The sequence below is a fragment of the Tursiops truncatus genome, chromosome 4 (genome assembly GCF_011762595.2).
Source record: "Tursiops truncatus isolate mTurTru1 chromosome 4, mTurTru1.mat.Y, whole genome shotgun sequence".
Lineage (NCBI taxonomy): Eukaryota > Metazoa > Chordata > Mammalia > Artiodactyla > Delphinidae > Tursiops > Tursiops truncatus.
Window position 1 is genome coordinate 34,222,067 of NC_047037.1, and position 21,277 is coordinate 34,243,343.

Here is a 21,277-nt window from a genome sequence, read left to right on the forward strand (position 1 = left end):
TTTGCTCTAAATGCTAGATGATATATTAAACAACGTATGCAGTAAACACTAGCAATAGGAAAGTGCTGATGAGCAGGATAGAGTCCTGGGTTCCCATGGTGGAGGATAGAAAGAGTCTGTTTCATGATAAGTCCAGTTATTTGTGAGACAACAGTATCAAAATTCTTAGAAGTCATCTAGCACTGGGGTTAGAGAGGGACTGAGTTCTCTTATATAAAATATGTGCCTTTATACATTTTTGCATAGACTGCTTATCTTTTTTGTTTTCTTTTTAAAATTTTATTTAATATTTATCTTTATTTATTTATTTGGTTGCACCAGGTCTTAGTTGCGGCTCGCCAGTTGCTTAGTTGTGGCATGCGAACTCTTAGGTGCAGCATGCATGTGGGATATAGTTCCCTGACCAGTGATCGAACCTGGGCCCCCTGCATTGGGAGTGCAGTCTTAACCACTGGGCCACCAGGGAAGTTCCGGCTCATATTATCTTTTATGAGATTCTTAACAGTGAAATATTACCTGACCAGACCAACCTAGGCATTTTATTTTATTATTATTATTTTTTCAACCTAGGCATTTTAGAGAAGAAATCTATGCCCAAGATCAGAATCCCAAGCAGGGCAGATTCTACCTGTTAAGGTAGTGTTTTCTCCCCCTTCACCACCTCACCGTCTAGGAGGCTGGCACTGTCTAGGACGTGTTAGGTGTTTGTGTTGATTATCTCTGATCTACAGAACAGAGGGAGGTGTTAATGAGCCCCATTTGAAGACGAGAGGTCACACAGTGAGGGCCAGAACCGCAGCCTGGATGGCCCCAACTCCAGGGCCTATGCTGGTTCCAGGACAAATTGCTGCCTCTCTCTTGCTCTCAATTAAACAGACTGGGTGAGGCAAGACCACAGGGAGACACAGAATTCAACCCAAAGTCCACACAACCACTTGGGGTTGATGTGAATGAGGATGGACTACTTGGGATGAACACCTAGGTCCTTGGGCATCCATTAGTGATTCTGATATAATCTGGATACTCAAAATTTAACACATTAAAAAATCAACAAAACAGGAAACACACATTTGGTCCTAGGAGCCAACCAGTTACCTACTTCTAACCCAGTGCCCATTCCAAACTTCAGTGTGTGCTGTAGACCAGCCTTGGAGGTTTGCCTTCCCAACTTCCAGACAGGCTATCAGTTCTTTACAAAGGTACTGAAGCTGAATTTATACTAAGTGCAACCAATGCTCAGGTGGCTCTGGTTCTGATCAGCTCTTGTCCTGCTAATCTATGAGCAAACTCTCCTCTCCCTTATGCTACTGGTCCTCCAGCCAGCACCAGTGTATCAGTCAGCTCAGGCTGCCATAACAAAATACCAGACTTGGTGGCTAAACAACAGACATTTATTTCTCACAGTTCTGGAGGCTGGGGAATCTGAGATCAAGGTTCTGGCAAGGTAGGTTTCATCTGAGGCCTCTCTTTTTGGCTTATAAGCAGCTGCCATCTCAGTGTATGCTCTCATGACTTTTTTCTGTGCACACAAGGAGAGAGAGAGCAAGCTCTCTGGTGTCTCTTCTAATAAGGGCACTAACCCCATCATGAGGGCTGCACCCTCGTGACCTCATCTAACCCTAAACACCTGCCAAAGCCCTTACTTCCAGAGACACTGGGGGTTAGGAATTCAACATATGAGTTTGTGGGGGCGGGGCACAAATATTGTCCATAATGACAGCTTTGCTGAAGTCTTGTCCTTTTCCCTCTCTTCATGAAAGCAGCAGGAGTGCACCTGATGGTGAAACTACCCCATACTGCAACAGCAGTTCAGTCATTTAAAAATACAACTGACTTAATTAACTCATTAGACAGAAAGCACATTCATCCAACTCTGTGTAACCCCTATTTTCGATCTCATTTCAAGAGGACTGAATACCTTTGGGTCAAATCTAATCTGCAGATACTTTTGTATGGCCCACTTGGTTTTAAAAACTTTGAATGGGTTGCCCATGTTTTAAAAGCCAACTTCACATGGAAATCCAGACTTGATACTATTTCCTGAGCATGGGAGCATTTAGCACACTGCGACTGCTCTTCCCCCAGAAGGTCCCAGTGGAGCCAAGCAGAGGCTGCTCTCCAATGGGCACAGCTGCCATCCCTGTGCACCCACCCACCGGACCTTTGCAGGTCAAGGTTTTAGCTCTGGTCTCTTCATAGTGGAATGGAAACTGGAGGCTGGTTGCTGTTGTCCAGGCATCCCTGCCTGCTAGAAATCAGCCTTCCAAGGAATTCTGTATTCTCTAGCTTTTTCTAATCCACCAACTCCAAACTCTGAATTCTACATTTCATTTTATAGTGAGACTCATTTGACTGTGTAAACAGTCTGTGTTTTAGTTTTAGTACAGAACTCTTCAATCAACTCAGTTGTTAAGCGTCCTCAGTTTGGGAGTAAATTTAAATCATTCTCTGGGTCTTGCCTCTTGGACCTTATCTGATGGTACACAGGCAACAGCTTAAGGGAAAAGATGTTTTAGTGTGTAGGAAACAGATGGTTTTGCTGACCAAAAATTATGGAATCTCTGATTTTGGAGCCAAGATAATGACTTTTTAGTTAGTGATTACATAACAACATGACTATTTTAAAAACTAACAAAAAATTACAAATCACTTTATGTTGACCTAAAGTGTCCTTGGAATTTGTTTTACCCTATTCCTGATCCCAAGTATGAAGACGATGAGAAAAATTGCTATTGATACAACAGCTCACCATTATTATCACTCTTCTTAGGCCTCACAGTTCCCAACACCCTCTCACAGCCGTATTTAATCCTCACAACAGCCCTGGGAAGGATGGGTTAAGAATGATCATTATTTTATAGATAAGGGAACAAATGCAAGGGAGCCTTTGCATTCCTTGCTCACAGCCCCTCTGGCCACTAAAGGGAAGTGCTTATACCATATAGGGGGCCATGCATTCCAAGCAGGTAGTTAAATTTCTAGTCAACAGTTTGCCAGAAGCAGACTGAGTTTATCTGCAATACTTTTTGCAAATTGCTCTTCCCCAAATCCTAGTAAAGTTTAGGCATTTAGAGACATTTCATCACATAACAGACAATATGCCTTAGGAAAGGGATCACAGAATTTCTGGACTGAAAAGGGTTCTGGAGCTGATTATCTAGTGACAATCCTCGGGCTTACATGACTTCCAAGAGTGGTCTCTTGCCCGTTTCCCGTGTTCGTCCCCTGCGTTGCTCCTTAGATGGGCTGTGTGTTACTAGTGTCTTTCAGTTTTGCCACCTCTCACCACCCTCCCCCACCAACAAACACACCAAATTGATCTCAGCTCACTGCTATTTTAAAACACAGCTCTCATTCCTGAACCACATCTGGGCCTGCATGCCGATGCCTCAGCTTGGCACTCAGGACACTGCCCAACTGGCCCCTCCCTAGGCCTCAGGTTCGGTTCTCTCTGGACCGCTATATGCCACCCACACCATACCACCCCACCCCTCCAGATATCCTATACTTACTTTCCTGTTACCCTGCTCATGCTGTCTCACTTTTCTCTCTCAGGGCAAATTTCCCCACGCATAAATCTCAGATAAAACCTCCACTCCAAAAGAGGACAGAGGACCAAGCTGAATTACACCACGACTGTGTGATCAGCAACTTCCAACTGTAGGAAAACCAACAAGTCAAATGGCCACAGGGACTTTGACAGACAAGTGGTGGGGAAAAGAAAGGGATGGAGGGGCAGCCAGATTGAAAGAGACTCAAAGACACATTTAAAAAAGAAAAAAAGCAAGACCAAACTCTGGTGTCTAGCAATGTACATGTGGGTGATGAACTACGAAGTCACACAAGGAAGTGTTGGACAAGTGGTCACTTTTGAAGGGAAGGGCTATGATTCTGATGAGGGCACATGTTGGGGCTTCTGGAGAGGCTGGCAAAGTTCTTGACCTGCCTGGGAGGTCAAGAGTGATTCACTAATTTGTTCAGTGAGATTTTCTATACCTGTTTTAGTTTACAATAAAAAATGTTTAAAAATGAAAAACAGGGGCTTCCCTGGTGGTCCAGTGGTTAAGACTCGGTGCTTCCACTGCACGGGGCATGGGTTTGATCCCTGGTCGGGGAAGTTCCACATGCCGTGAGGTGTGGCCAAAAGAAAAAAAAAAAAGTAATAACTCAAATATTAAAAAAAAAAAAGAAAAACAAACTCAGTCTTCCTAGTCACATACACCTATTTGAGATTATCGCTATCTCAGAATAGTGGCTCAGAAAACAGACTATGGTGTCAAGTAAAAGTAGCTTTAATTTCTTACTCTGTTACTTACTAGTTGTGTGACTTTCGGTAAGTTGCTTTGCCTCTCTGAACCTCATGTTCTTCACCTGGAAGATGGGAATTATATCAGCAACAAGCCCATAGGTTTGCTGAGGATTAATTGAAGTCATGCACATACGACACTTTATAAAATGCTTGGCATAATGTTCAATAAAGATGGGTTGGTGGTGGTGTAATGAAATGGGAGATTGGGATTGACATATATACACCAATACGTATAAAATGGGTAACTAATAAGAACCTGCTGTATAAAAAATAAATAAAATTCAAATATAAAAAAAAAGATGAACTGTTATTGGTATTCAAACATCAGTGACTTGCAGATTTATTTAAATGGGCCTTTACTGTAAATATTCACAATATTTACGTTCTTTTAGTATTTAAAGAAAATATATTGTTGTATTGATTTATGCTCTTCTAAAACACCTACTCCTAAATTAGCTGTTAGAATCTCTTTTAGTGAACATATTTTTATAACTAAATATTGCCTCTTAGAAACTAAAAACCTAGGTATATGTTAAAATACTTACATGGGTACATTACTCCATAATCTTTAAGTTGAGAGATGGATAAATCTGATGGAAAATTTTGAATTAACAATTTATGATATGAATTAAGTGTCCATTCCAGCTCTTCTTACACATCAACTGTGGAATAAACTTGGTTCTTGCTTTCAAAGGCAACTTGGAGGGTTGGATATTTCCTTATTCTTTAAGAAGTGTTTGTATATATTTTACACGTTTATATTTTCTTGTAGTCTGTGATCACACTAGAAGACCTCAGTGCTGAAATCTGTGTTATGTGAAATCTCCTCTCACTCTTTAAATTTCTTTCCTCTTAAAAATATTGGAATTAATGTGTCACATGCATTAAACTATTTATTAACAGCCTGACCCATTCCTGAATATTGTATGGAAAATAAATGAGACGCTGTCTGTGTCTTGAAATTTAGATGTGGTTGAAATACTAATGAAGGGATTTAGGAATGAACATAATATGTCAATGTAGCTGTATGAGATAGTAGAAATGTGAGGCAAAGTCTGTTTACTGCTACTACTACAAGATCTGTCTTAGAAATAAAGATATACAAGGTCTTCAAAGGGAAAAATGAAACGAGAACAAATATATCTCATTAACAAAGCAGTCAATTCCCTTTATTTTTAAAATTTTATGTACACATAAGAATGATCTGTATAATGTACATTCAATATAGAAAGCTTTATATATTTGATAATGTATAGAACATTTCACAATTACACTAATCTCTTACATAACATCTTGACATCCATTTTTAAATTTTTTTGCACAACTCCTTTTTCATTCAATTTGGTAAAGCCAGTTATACATACCGACGTATGCTGTGAGCTCTCAGAAGGTTAATAATTGAGGAGAGGATACCAGCGAACAGGTGCAAGGACAAAACCTAATAGGTAGGAGAACAGCCACACAGACTCGATGCAGGAGAGGGAAATGCCCTTCTTAGGGGTGACTTAGATTTCCCAATTTCTGTAGACTGCAGTTCAACCCCACAGTCACACTAGTTCAAAAAAACATTATAAAAACTAGGAAGAAAGTTTTGTCTTTTTGATTCACAGTCTTGTAAACAGATATAAAGGAACAAAATGTGCTTACATACATCAAGAAAAAAAATTCTTGTGTACCTGCTTAGGTTGATCCACAGAGTGCTTTCTTATAACGTGATACAATTAGAATCACTGACTTTTTCCTAAATAAAAATATACTTATAGAAAAAGGAATAACACTGTCATGAAACCAGGAGAAAGGCAGTTAAGAGTTTTCTTCAACGTATCAGCTGGAGGAATGTGGACGGGGCACTGGCCTTTCAGCGTTTATTGTGTCTCAAGAAAGTTTCAAGTCTGATAGCCAAGGTCGCCTGCCTCATGGTCTACGGGAGGCGGCAGGTTAGACATGACTGATGACGATGTCCCTGCAGTAAGGTAGCCAGCAACTCCAGGTCCTGCAAGAGAGAAAGGAAAAATACACACCTTCTAAAGAGCAGAGTCATGTGAGAACACTGACCTTTACAAAAATGTCAGAACCAGGTCAAGCACCCCATCACAAGGAACTGATACAATCTATTAGGATTACCTAAGCATACAACGAAAACTTTAAAACAGCTACACAGCACCATTTTCATGGTTTGCCTTTACTATACGACAAAGTTAAAAATCATTTCAAAATTTATGCTGGACAGTAACACTGGTGTGGAAATATGGAAAAAAATTTCCCTTCTCACATCTGGGAAGTTCAATCTTTCAAAAAATCCTGGACGCTGAAGGATATAGCTAACGTCAAATGAGAAAAAAATAGGAACAGAGGAAAGAAACTCTGTACTTGGGTCAGTCCATTCGAAAGTCATACGTGATGAATTCCCAACAAAATACACTTCTATCCACATTCGAGATAACCTATTTTCATTTGGTGCAAAGAAATGCTACTATAACAAGTAACACCAAATGAACAAGGGTTGCTACACCAAGGTCTCTGAGAAAGAAAACGCAAGCTCTGGACATCGCTCATAGGTAAAAATAAGAGTGCTATGGAAAAGGTATCAATATTTTAGTTTTATATGTCTTGATTCTAACAATCTCTAGTGCACAAAAATGCCATTATCTACGCCAGCATTTATGAAGATGTGGCCTATGAGCATATAATGGCTTTAGCCCTCTAGTTTATCATGAACTGCAGAGACATTTAATTACACCTCAGAATCACTGCACAACTGTACAGAGTACTTGCAAGAGACACCGTACTGTAGCATAATACTGCATATTGAACAATACTTTTAGCTGAGATCATAGGAAACAAGGCAAACAGCTAAGGAACATTGAAGGGTTAGGACTAGAAAAGCAGTGGAAGCGGCATGCATTTAGCAAAATGGTTCTCTACCTGCTTCAGAGAGCTACACAGAAGTTAGCAAGCTGCCTGGCAGAGCGGATCTAAAGCCCGCTCCTGAGGTGAAGGGGACTGCTGCCAGTTAGAAGGGAAGGAGAGACACCTGAGGGGAAAAAAAGAAACATAAGCAGCAAGGGAAGTCATAAGGAAGTGCAAACAGCAGAGCAGTTTGATGAAGGCTAAGGTATAACAGGGACTGAAGCAGGACAAAAGGGGGACAATTCAGATTCATCTTGTTTTTAACCTCATGAGCATTTGTACTGAGGGCGTGAAGAAAGCAGACACTGTGTATCCAGCACGTGGTTACACAGTGGCCAGAGACAACTCAGCTCACGTGAGGTGCCGCTTGCCACCTGGAGTGCCCGGGAACTTAGAAAACCTAGAAAAAGGATTTTCCCTTTTCTAAGGCAAGGTGGGCCTGCATCTATCAACCCCTGCTTTCCACCAATCAGGACACCAGGCCTTCCACAGACTGCTCAGGAAAGAGACCATACCCCCCTGACAGCGGTTCAGAGCAATAGCGCCACACGGTTACATCACTTCCCACCAACCTGCCACTATGAACTTCAGGCAGCAGCAAGATTGCTAGGGAACACACCAAGGATGCAACCCTTAAGAATAAACCCCTAAACACTCCAGATTGGTACAGTTCCTGAGCACTTCTGATGTGGGCTCAACTTAGTTCACATCAAATGAAGATTATGAGACCAAATCATGAATGCTACATATAGAGAAAGGACTAAGGATGTGGTTCTCAGACTACACGCTGAGGCACCCAGGGGCAAATTCACATGGGCTATTTTAAATTTGAGAGACAAGTGACATCTGTTGGATACCATACAAACAACTACTTGCAAGTTGTTTGGATATAACTACTTAATAAACTTAATTATTAAGCATTTCTTTTGGCCTAAGGGTAGATCAAGAAAAAAAATGACTAAGATAGGGCTTCCCTGGTGGCACAGTGGTTGAGAGTCTGCCTGCCGATGCAGGGGACACGGGTTCGTGCCTGGGTCCGGGAAGATCCCACATGCCGCGGAGTGGCTGGGCCCGTGAGCCATGGCCGCTGAGCCTGCGTGTCCGGAGCCTGTGCTCCGCAATGGGAGAGGCCACAACAGTGAGAGGCCCGCGTAGCGCAAAAAAAAAAAAAAAAGATAGTAAGGCACTGTGAACTGAGAAATTTTGGGAACCTCTGGGCTAAAATCTAAATTGTGAATGATGGGCCTAGAAGGATTATTCAGAAGAGACCAAATTCTAGCCCCACCATTTGCCTCTTTAGGAAAGACAAGTCAATTCCTGGTATTTCTCTAAATGAAGTCTGAGATACTCTCTCCCTCACACTCCTGGCCTCTTCCAGACACGTCTGGTTTCTAGGGGCTGGAAGCTACAGTCTGCTAGGATACGACACTGTGTTCTCCAGAGAAACATGGCAGGAAAGAGTAGGGGCTGCCAGAAACGGGGCACATGGCACACTGTGTAAGGCAGCTGGACTCTTTAAGAGGGATGTGAAAACCAAGAATCCCACAGAACGGAATTGGCTGCCATGATGGAGTAGTGGAAGGAGCACGGCCTTTGGTGAAAATGAACATGGGATTCTCAGTGGGGGGAAGAAACAAGAAGCCGTGTCTTAGCAGCAATGTCCTACAATAAACCGACACTGACCTTAGGGAATCTTTCTTAACATGGCTCCCACTGTGTAGTCTTGGACATGTGTAAAAAGAAAACCAAAAGGTAATAAAAACCAACTCTGCAAAGAACTAATGGACCAGTTTGATGAGAGGCCCAAGAAATGCACCCTTGCTCCCTTTGATGACCTTAGGAAAACAAGATAACTATTTCACATGCCTCTAATTAAAATAGAAGTAAATAAATATATAGTACAGAGTTCTTCATCTCCAAGTCTAGCTCCTAAAAGCATCTTTGCCTTGGCCCACTACTCTTTCTTTCCCTGTTGTTCCTTCTTTCTCTATTGATTTTCTAGGTGAGGAAATCTGAGGATTTTCACTGCTGAAATTTTTATAGGGCTTTGAGCTTGTTAGCACCAAGCTCTTCTAAAACAAAATAAATGGCTAAGTAACCCAAGGCCCTACACAATGAGCAGTTACAGCTTAACTGCACCATGGGTAAAGTCCCATTGAGGCACTTTTAGATGAACATTTATCATAAAACAAAACAATATGCCAGGCTAGAGGGTCAGTCTCATCCCAATTTATCAACATTGAGTAATCCTACCTAGGACATTTTAATTTTTACCCCAAATCCTGAACATGTGACTGAGTGACATTTGCTCAGCAGCCAAGAAGAAGAAAATTATAAATGTGATTAGTCATTCCCATCTTATTTTGAAATAGTAATTAGCTTTCTCTCATCTCTCCCCATCTCCTAAACAAAATCGACTTATTGGAAGAAAAGGCTGGTGACGACTTATGTTCTCACAGCACCTTATTTCATTTGCAAATTGATTAGACAGAGGCTGGTACAAACTGAATCTTCTCAAGACTGAAGGCAGGGTGGGGTAAATTTAAAATTCCAATTCAACACAACACTGTATACATTCCATGGAGTTCCACATAACGGAATTTTATCATTATTAGAAGTACTAGCCTCTTTTATCAAACAATGACACACAATTCAATGGAAAAGCTCAAACACAAAATAGAAAACATTTGACAACCCAAGAAATAAATATACATCGGTTCAACCGGTAGTACTTTCACAACAAAAGAACATCCCAGACTGATGATGTGCTAAGAACTGGACAATTTGGGGGCCAACACAGCTCAGAGCTAGTCTAGATTGTCCAACATCAACTGATGTGCCCTTGGGCTTCAACAATGACCTTCAGAATGGCCAGAGTAAAACTCCAGGCCCTTTCCAGGCTGGGATTTATACCACCTACCCCTCGATGGCTTTATATGGAACTTGCTGCCCCCTGAGCCAGACCAAGGCTGTGAAGAAATTTATAAACCCCAGCCTTTTTATTTCCCTAACCTTCTGCAGCCCATCAAAGCTGCTTCTCATAACTCATTCAGAAGCCACGCCAGGGATCCAAGTAAAAGGAAAGGCACAGACAGAAACCTTTTGGCTCCCTGAACTTTTCCTATAGTTATCAGGGAATCTGGGTGGGGGTGAGGACCAAGTGATTTCTAAAGGAACTGTAGGTCTCTAAAGATAAATCCTTCTCTCTTCTGTATTCTAACGACAGACCTTTTGACCCACAGCTGTTAGTACATCAAGGATCACCTGCAGTCTTTTATTCCATCCAGTCAAGTCAGTGAATGCAATGAATGTGAAGTACACTCAAGAACAAAAAGAATTAGAAGAGGGCTTCCTGTCCCTGCTTGTAATCTACATCTTCCTATTCTTCAAGGTAAAATTTTAAATAAGTTTACTCTCAGCCAGAAAAAATACAGCAGATTTTCCAATCATACCATTCTTTAGTAATGAATATAATACCATGAAAAGGTGGTATTGTGTAAACTTTTTGGGAAAAGAGTCTAAAGAGGTAAAGTTTTTAGTGTGTCTATAAGAACATACTCCTACTTAGAAGCTACAGCTTTACCCCGAATTTGAAAGAGATATGGAAGAGACTAAGACTATATTCTAGGTATTTCTCTCCATAGACATCATAGGGCAGGGGATGGGAAAGGTAGAAGGGAAACCCATGGCACTCTACTCTTAATGTACACACATGTACCACATGTTCATAAACTCTATAAGTCTGATTATAAATTTTAGTGTTTTAATATTAAAGAGGTCACAGTGGAGGAAAAAACAGTAATGTCACAACCACGTCTAAAATTAAAACCATGTAAAACTTTCTCCAAAGTCCTCACTTCTGAATATTTAAGATTTGGTCTTCAGGATTTATAAATTTCTATACTAGTGATCAAGATTATTAAAACAGTTACACTGGTGTGAGAAACGCTGGGTAATTAATTTTTTCTCTCAATTTACCTACATCATCTCTGGTTAGAGGAGGACGCAGGGCTGACATTTTAAAAATATTATAATTTCAGGCAGACTGCAAGAACCACTTAATATTCCTAAGGTTAATTTCAAACTAAAAACTTTTATACCAAAAAAAAAAAACTTTTATACCAAAGACCATATTTCATTTTCAGACTTACTAAAATAAGTCTGTCAAATGGACAAATGTCCCAAGCTTCTGAAGTGTTTTATCTTCTGATCCCTAGGCAGTAAAACATCCTTTCCTTTATGATACCCACATATTTCCTCCCACGAAAAGATAAACCCTAAATATTTAGTAAAACTTCAGATTAATCACTGGTAACTTTGAAGAAAAAATATTTCACATGTGAGTATGCATATTTGGAATTTCAACCTAGTATTCTGACAGAATGGAACGATGCTGTCATGTTTCTGATACTGATATTTCTGAGTAGATATTTCTCTACTCTTTTGTTACATGTTCAAGATAAACATTTTACAGCCATACTCCAAATACAACATATGACACCATGGATTTACTGGATCAAAACTAAGCAGAGTCCGCGTTGCAGTCAGCACACATTCAACACCACAGCAGTTCGCATGCTGTCTGGGCTAGAACCAGAGGTCCACTGCATGCCCACAGCATCTCCAAGACAGGTAGCTAGGAACCTAGGAAAACCCTCTAAATGCCATTTTTAGTCTAGACAGGGCAAAAGAAAGGTCCAAGTGGCTTCTGCCATGTGTCTTAGGGAAGAGAATTGGGTGTGGTTTACCTGTGAGGTATCCTGCTGTTTGTGACTCAGAAATAAACAAGTCATGTTTCTGATCTTTGAAGGCACTCCAGACTGAAGAACGAGACAGGATTTCATTCACCTAGGGAAGTAAAACAAACTCTTTGAATTTAAACAAACTAAGTGCTAGATGTTGGTAGATGAAATTAAAGAGAAAAAGCAAACTTCCAAGACAAAAGGAAGAGGCCAGCTGAGGAAGAACCAAAGATGAACCAAGACCTCACATTCATCAGACACTCTACACCAGGCACATCTCATTAAGCCAGATGCAAAGAAGTCCCTAAATCAGTCTTCCCTCTAAACTTGGACTCTACTATTTGAACTTACTCACTTGTATGTAATTTTGGCATGAAGATGTTCTTGTGATAGTAACAACTGGCTGACAGTGTGGTGTGGGTTCATGAAGTATTCCCGAGGAAGGGGTTTGGGGAGGAGCTACTGCAAAACTCAAGCTACAACTTTTTTTTTTTTTTTTAACATCTATTTATTTATTTGGCTGCACCGGGTCTTAGTTGTGACACATGGGATCTTCATTGTGGCATTAAGGCTCTTAGTTGCGGCATTCGGGTTCTCTGACCAGGGATCAAATTCGGGCCCCCTGCACTGGGAGTGCGGAGTCTTAACTGCTGGACCTCCAGGGAAGTCCCTCAAGCTACAATGTAAAGCACTTTTTCAAACTATGGATGTGGCCTGTTAGAAGTTTAAGAAATCTATTAAGACAGTTGTGATCAACATGCTTGAGAAAATAAAATAGATTAATATAGAAAGCATCAGAGTATCACATGTAAAGTGGGCAAAATTGTTCTGTGATATATATACACATATGAGTATAAATAACATGTGTGTAAATGTGTATTGGACTAAGATGGAAGACATGTTTCTTTCTGTGACATAGATTAAAACAAAGTTTAGGAAATTCCAATGTAGAGGATATCTTTTGCATATCAAAGTTCAGATCAAAGTTCAGATCACTGGGTTGCACAGTGGACACAAAGATGAGAAAGACTTTCTCTGTCCCTGAAGTGCCTACAGTTTAGTAGGGGAGACAGACAATGCCAGATAACTTAGTGGTAAGCATTAAAGTAGAGATATACACGGGGACTGTGTGAGTCCAAAAGACTCTTTGTCCCAACCTTGGGGAGAAGCAATGGTGGAAGTGATTAGTTGTGAAGGTGCTAAAGTTCCTATTTTGGAAACTATCATAATTCTTTCCTTCCCTTGGGAGTGGAAGGTGGGGGTCAAGGTTGCTCTGCTAATTGTCATCAACAGGAATCTGGAGGGGAGGACAATTGCCGGTGCATGGTACACAGGAGTGCCTTTGCTTGGCATTCAGAACGCCCACAGGTAACTTTATTCAACATATAGTTAATGACTGCAGCAGCACATGCTGTCTCTCTTCTTTATTATCACCTTAAATAGTTCAAATGATAATACTGCTAGGAGGGACAACAGCATAAAAAATGTTTCTTTATTTGGAACACACAAACACAGTGGATTCACTAAAGGAGAGCTTTAAGTCAATTTAAACCTACAGAAGAACATTAGTAGGTAGAAATAGTCCAAGCATCTATGAACGGATGAATGGGTAAACAAATTGTGGCATATACACACAATGGAACATTATTCAGCCTTAAAAAGGAATGAAGTGTTGAAACACACTATAACGCAGATTACCCTTGAAAACATGCTAAGTGACAGAAGCCAGACACAAAAGGTCACATATTGTATGATTCCATTTATGTGAAATGTCCAGAATTGGTGAATTCCTAGAAAACAGAGTGGTGACTGCCAGAAGCTGAGGGGAAGAAGAAATGGGAAATAACTGCTTAATTGGTACAGAGTTTTGGGAACTAGATAAAGTGGTGGTTATACAACATTGTTAATGCACTAAATACCAGTGAATTGTTCAATTTAAAATGGTTAATTTTGTTATGTAAATTTCACCTCACCTTAAAAAAAGAGAGCGTTACTAGATAGGGCTATATAATAATACTGAATAAGGAACTCCTCAGAAGCAACATTAAGAATAAAACCAATGAGGAAAATTAAATTACTGAACTGGTTTGAACTCAGCATATGCATGCAGCTGAAACACATTAATAGAATCTAAGTTACAAAAAAAGGAAGCCAACACTTTGTAAGTGCTAATAACGGAAGGAGATGAAACTAAAATGATGTTCTGTATCTTTTAAAATGGTATTATGGGATGGTTAATGAATGCGGTTATCACTACTCCACAGTAACTCCTAGAACTGAAAGTTAATCTTAACCGGCAACTAAATGCTCAGTATTCTTCTATGTTGAAGAATGTGCAACATGTTACCACTATCCAGAGAAAGAATCCTCCCAGTGACTATTTGAGTATATAGTTTGTGTTTTATGAGGCAGCTATGCTAGTCCATCCCTGGTTTTGGGATCTGCTCCAGTTACGGTCAAGAACCACACCTGTAGGTGGAACCTGAGCTGAGGTGCATAGATCACCAATGGCCAAGACACCTGGCTTTGAAAATGCCTTGTAATCGGCAGATCAAAGTTACCTCTGTGTAGACTCACCTGTTCTCCATGCTGCAGGCTTCGAGTCATTGCCTTGAGAGCTTTAACAATCTGAGCCTTTGTGGCTGCTGGGCTGTCCAGATTTTCAAGGCCAATGCCTTCAAGTAATTTTAAGAGGTATGGGACCAAATCTGCTTTCAGGGCCTAGAAGAGAATATTAAGTATACATATGTGTGTACATGTGTGTATATATGTGTCTGTGTGTCTACATATATAGAGAGAGACACAAACACAAATATATACGCTTTAAAAAATGTAAGCCATCCACTGAGGAAATAATTTCACCCCCAGAACCGTATCTGGAAGAGGACACTCTGCTTTATTTTATTTTAATGCCAGATGCAGAATTTTGGGGGTGAGGGTATCTAATAATAATGACATTTTTACTTAATGAGATTTTATTCTGTTCCATCAACTATTTTAAATGCTATATGCTGATTATTTTACTTAATCCTCCCAACACCTAATGATGTAGGCATAACTATAATATTGCCGATGGAAAAATCAACGCATGGAGGGTAAAACATGTTGACAGTCACAGAGCAAGATAGTAATGGAATCTGTGTTTGGACCTATAAAGTACAGAACCTGAGCTTCAGCGAGTATACTGGTCTGCTTCCTCTAAGGACATGTACTGATGGGCAACAATATTGGCAGTATATTAGTTTTCACATTTTCTTAAAACATCAACCTTTGCATTCACCATACATTTTCTATCAGCCTAATAAAAGCTAAGTAATACTCTGCTACCACACAATTTTCACTGCCCACTCTGAGATTCAAAGGAAAGAGGTGGAAGTAACTAAGTCAGTCTACCTCTTTTTTACAGATATTATTCTTGGAACAACCCTGTGAGAAGTCATAACTTTATTTTACAGATGAGTAATCTGAGTACTGTAAGGGTAAATATCATGCCTGAGGTCACAGAGCCATCAAGTGGTAGAACTAACTCATGTTCTTTCCAATACAACAACCCTCCTAGCCAATTATAAGTTTGAACCTCAGAGCATCCAATTATCTCCTTGAAATGTACTCAGTACTTCTAACCTGACTGAACAAGGAACAGAGATGGAAGTGGGGGTGGATGGGGAGAGAAGATGTGAGAGGAAAAGGGGCTGGGAAATAGGAGGGCCAGATAATAAGGATGCAAGGGCCTTGTATTCAGGCTAAGGATGTCAAATGTCACTTTGTCATCTGGCAGGTAATGGTAAACCACTGAAGGATTTTTAAGTGAAGAATGAGTTACACTTTTAAGAGTTGTATTTTAGAAAGATCACTTTCTCAATGGCTTCTAAATTTATTATATGTTTTTTTGTTCCCTTGATGTCTGCAACATTGGTACCCACTAAGTCTTCTTTTCATTAGATGGGTAGTCTCTTTGAAAAGGACTATAAAAACATTGGCATGTTTTTTGAACATGACTTAAAAGAAACAAAGGAATGAATAAACAGAATGAATCTTTCCAAAAAGGATAAAATAAATTTTACAAAGCAAGTTAAGGATAAATGCTTAGTAAATAACCAAAATTTAAAATTCAGACATCACAAAAGTACTTTGATATTGGTAGGATTTTGGGTAGCTGGCCCACCTTTTCTGTGTGTATATATACATGTGCCTGTGTGTGTGTGTGTGTGTGTGTGTGTATAAAATATAAAATTACACATGCACAAATTCACAAGTTACCTCTCTGCCAAGTCAGGGAAACCAAAATCAGTGCTAAGTAAGTGAAAATCTATTTGTTTGGTATGTTGCCTTCCCTAAAATAGAAATCTAGAAAGTCACTTACTTGTGCCACTAATTCACTCTGCTCCTTCTGAAACATTCGGTTAATTGCTTCACAGGCTAGACCAACAGTATCTGGTCTCTTTTTCATTCCATTTATCAGTGGGCCAATTGTCTCCAAAGATGCCATGGCTCGAACACACAGCTAAGTGCCCAAAAAGAGAAGGTTACTTGTAGACTAGCAATATTTTATGTAACAAGGTAAATACCACAATAATATATGAAAAACCTACATTCAGTTCAAGTTTTTTTTTTCTTTTGGGCCGCGGCACGCCGAAAATCCCTTAGTTCCCCGACCAGGGCTTGAACCCATGTTCCCTGCAGTGGAAGCGCCAACTCTTAACCACTGGACCACCAGGGAAATCCCTTCAGCTCAAGTTTAATAATGAACTAAGTCAAATTCAGTCTCCTATTAATCAGATCATTTAAACCAGTTTAAGAATTGTTACAATACCATGAGGCTCGTATGGATTAAGGCACATGGTAGGAAAGGGATTTATACTTCAATGTACATTAGTCAGGAAGAGGGAGCACAGATAAATTCTAGAACTATAAGCTACTAAATGGATTCATCAATACCTCGTTTTCAGACAGGGCATGAATAACTCGAATGGCACTCTTAGGAATGGCATTGTTCCTATGATTCATCGCCTGGATAACTTTGGGAAGATGGCCCAATGGTGGGACCTGATCAGCCAGCTGAGGCTGTGCATTGAAGAGGCATACTGTTGCCATTGTCAAAGTTTCCAGAGTTTCTCCCTGGAGAGGGTATAAAACAAACAAACAAGCAAACTGTAAAATACTGATGAAGTCCTAAACATCCTTGGTAATTATTTGGTGTTACTAAGGGCCCACAAGTTCTAAGTGCTGATACTTAAAAGTGATCCCTAAATCCTAAAAGAACAACAAACTTCCCCATCTTGACAAAGGCATGAATTTAAAAGACTTTAAGAATGTGATACATTAATCTAAGCAGCCTTTCTCTGGGCATTTCTATTCCACATCTCATTTCTACTGCAGATAAAAGAGATGTCTATTAAGAAATCATCTCTCAAAAGATATTACTAGAAATTTTCAGATAATGTTATAGAAATGCCAATATCAAAGAACATCAATAATTCAGGAGAATGAAGAACTAGCGAAAATGTTTTCCCCAGTTCTATTAAAAATCCTACTAATTAACATGTCTGGCTGCCATAATGCACTTTCTATTGTGGAAAATGGATTGCAAAAACCTGTAGCTTATACCATTATATGCAAACATATATATCCATAACATAACATGTCTTAAATAAACATGGAAGCTGGGATGCACCGAAAAAGAAAGCAATGTAGAAGGAAAATGTTATACGTTTTTCTGTTTCCAAGTTTCTCCTTTCTGAGGATTTCATTTTTTAAGCAAACTATATATGTAGTAAAAATCCTAGTAAAGAGAAAATGTGACTATAGAAAGAGACATATGTAAATATCTAACGTAATGTTAATTTTTTTTTGAAGTCTTGCAAAGCTAATGATAGTAACTAATGATTTCTAAGTACTTGACATTATACTAAGTACTCCATATTTATCAAAACTCATGAAAACTTCAGCCTTAGGGGCAGATGCTGTTACCTTTCTATGAGGTAACTGAGGCAGAATCAGGAGGCATTACTCCAGGTCACAGAGCTAGTCACTGGTGGGGCTGGTACTGGGGTCCAGGACCATCTAACACCACAGATCGGGCTCTTAATCACCTCTATAGCCAGCTTGTTTAATTAATTATGTACCTCAATTATTTTCAATATATGAGTTCAAATAACAAAACCTTATATTACATCAGGGTTTATGACTTGCCAAGCCAAGACCAAGTCTACTTTCCTACTCACTCCTGCTTTCCTGCTAGCCTTTGGCTTTGAGCATAGGTACAGGGTTCACCCATGTAGTTAAGACTCCCCTGTCAATTTTTTTAAGTAGGGTCATTCCTGCCATCTATGGCAAGCTAAGTGAAGAACATGCCCTAGCAGGACACACTTCCATTTAGGTTTCTACACTGCACATTTAGGTTTCTCCTTAAAACCATACAATCACTGGAAATGGGACGGAAGAAACCTTTCAGAGCTACTATAATTGTTAGAAATAGCATCCTCTCAATATACATAACTCCAACTTTTACCAAGAAGTTTCACTTTTGACAAGGCATATGTGAATTTAAGGGTGGCTGCTACATTGAAAGAGGTAGCCAATTCTTAATGTATGGTCAATGAGGATGGTGTTTTAACAGAAACACTATCAACATGTTTAGCAAATAGTGTTTAGCAAACTATATGAAATGTCTGGCTGACAGCTAAAGCTTACATGAGGATTGTTCTTCTCCAGGAGCTCAGTTAACTTTTCTAGCAGTGCAATAAGAAATTCTCTAGGCTTTCTTAGAACCCAAGTTGGCTGTGCAATAAAGATTCTCAAGAAAACTCCTCCAACAGCAAGTTCACCTTCTGCTTCTGCAAACACCACAGCAAAATCCTCAGGCAACTTTAAATAGAGAAAGAATAGTCAAGTCACTTACTCATCATTAGTTGTACATTAAGCAAGAAATAAAAACCCTATTAAAGAAATCGTTATGAAATTAACTAGTCCTTAAATAGTCATTATATAATCAAATCAAAATTATTGTTTTATTTTCTCTTAACAAAATTCAGAAAAAGTCCTTTGATTAAGTTACTTACTCTGAAAGTGAGTATTCCTACTTTTATGTTTAAAACCTTATTTTCAAGGGGAAGACCTAAGTTTCTTAATGACAAAGTATCTAAAAGGTTGGCATTAAACTCACTCATCAGGAATTTAAAAAAACAACAAAAATTTACAGTAAAATGTAGAATTCCTTCCTCTAAATTAAAGTATACTTTACCTTCCAGTTTACATCAGGGTTGTCTTGCTGATTTTTAAAGTGCCTTGGGAAAAAAAAAGGGGAAAGGACATCAAACTTCAGTCACAAGACACACTTTCATGCACGTAGAGTAAGCCTTAGAGAGGTGACAGACAACGTGAGGCATGCCTGCCTGCCCGGTGACCCCATCTGAAGGCCCTAAGTTACTGCGTGTCTCTTGACTTACTCGAGCACCATTTCTCTAACTGTCATGGACACTTTATCTCTGGAGCTGTCATTCCAAATTAACTCAGGATTTTCATGAGTTCCTTCAAAAATATGGACGGCAGCTTCAGGGTTGTCTCTCATGGCATCCATAAAAACGCTTGGGAGAAATTTCATCAATGTAATTCGAACCTAGATGAGGAGGTTTGAGAAAGAAAAAAGACCTATTGGAAACATCTCAATATTTGGTCTGCTTTACATTTCTCTAAGATAGAATGTTGCTGTAATTTGTGTTATGGCTGATATGGGCCACAACTATCATCCAAAAATTCTGGATTGAGAGAACAGATAAACCTTGGTTTATGCAAAGGTAACAAGACTCACTACGACCTGCTACTACTTACCTATCCAGGTTCATTTCCTCTCTCCTCCTCAAATTTAAGAAACATTAAGAAATTCAGCACCAGTGGTGTGTGAAGTTCCCAGAGCACACCACTCTGCCAGATCCTGCCCTGCACATGCTGTTCCCTCTTCCCAGAAGGCCCTTAGCTGCCCTGTCCCTCCACCCCTCCCACACCCCACACCCTCACAAATTTTTCTCATGCTACCTTTGTGTCGTACAAGTATTTTTTAGTGCATTTATTTTGCTATATTATGTTTTACATTATACTGTGCCTTTTTCCAGAAAGGATTTAAAAAACAGCTTAAAAAAATATATCCAACACACACATACACACAAACTGAAAATTAGTCTGAGGCATAAGGACAAAGGGAAAATGAAGGTTGGAAAGATAAGTTTTTCCCTCAGGTCCTCACATAGTTTTCCCTCCTTTGTGTCATTCAAGTCTGTGTTCAAATCTCATCTCATAGAAAACTTCCCTGGCCAAGTCTGTCTTGCTGTCGCTGTATTTTCAGCCCCTGTCACAAGCACATACTTGAATGAATATCTCATTCAGTGTAAACTCTGAGTATACTCATTCAGATTCTTACTTGAATGAATGAGACTAATAGGAAGTCAGTACACAAAGGAAACATCAAAAGCTCTGTAAAATTGCAAGCAATATATTACAAATTTAGCCCTGAACTCCTAGCAGCCAATGAACTAAAGGAAACAGTGTCAGTTACATGATAGAGAGCATCCACAAAACAGGATGTGTGTCACTTTTCTGGGTCAAATGGATCTAAGACATAAATACAAGAGTTAAAACTATAAAACTCTTGGGAAAAAATACAGGCATAGATCTTTGTAAACTTGGATTAGATAATGGCTTCTTATATATGACATTAAAAGCACAAGCTACAACAACAACAAAGATAGTATGGACTTCAGCAAAATTAAAAAAAGACACCATCAGTAAAGTGGAAAGACATCCACAAAATGGGAGAAAATATTTGAAATCATATATCTGATAAGGAACTGGTATCCAAAATATATAAAGGACAATTACAACTCAATAGTAAAAAGACAACCCAATTTAAAAATGAGCAAAGGATGTGAACAGACATTTCTCTAAAAGAGAGGTACAAATGGCCACTTAAGCACATGAAAAGACATTTAACATCATTAGGCACCAGGAAAATGCAAACCAAAACCCTAAGATAACACTTCATACCCACTAGGATGACTATACTCAACAAAGATATATTGGGTGGGCCAAAAAGTGCCTTCGGTTTTTTAAGTAAAAATAAAAGACACATTTTTCATTTTCACCAAGAACTTTATCGAACAACATATTCACCCTTTTATTCAACTACCTTCTGCCATTTTTCAGGCAACTTCATAATTCCATCTTCCCAAAACTTATCTTTTTGAGCAAATAACTGTTCCAGGTACCTTTTTCAGTCTTCCAGGGAAATGAAATTTTTTCCATTAAGAGAACTTTGTAAAGA

General features: G+C 39.3%; 1 protein-coding gene across 5 annotated transcripts in view; it reads right to left on the reverse strand.

Moving 5' to 3' along the window:
* Window positions 1-5,451: 5,451 nt before the first annotated feature.
* DNAJC13 (DnaJ heat shock protein family (Hsp40) member C13) overlaps window positions 5,452-21,277 on the reverse strand; it is a 122,755-nt gene continuing 106,929 nt past the window's right edge. For 2 of the 5 annotated variants that reach the window (XM_019934166.3, XM_073803814.1), the window contains 8 exons: window positions 19,410-19,579; window positions 19,205-19,247; window positions 18,655-18,828; window positions 16,900-17,079; window positions 16,325-16,465; window positions 14,539-14,682; window positions 11,968-12,067; window positions 5,452-6,302 (listed from right to left, as the gene is read on the reverse strand). In XM_019934166.3, coding sequence (XP_019789725.1) covers window positions 6,196-6,302; window positions 11,968-12,067; window positions 14,539-14,682; window positions 16,325-16,465; window positions 16,900-17,079; window positions 18,655-18,828; window positions 19,205-19,247; window positions 19,410-19,579 — 1,059 coding nt within the window. In that variant the 3' untranslated portion in view covers window positions 5,452-6,195. The other 3 variants (XM_073803815.1, XM_073803816.1, XR_012331351.1) reach the window with 3 other exon arrangements.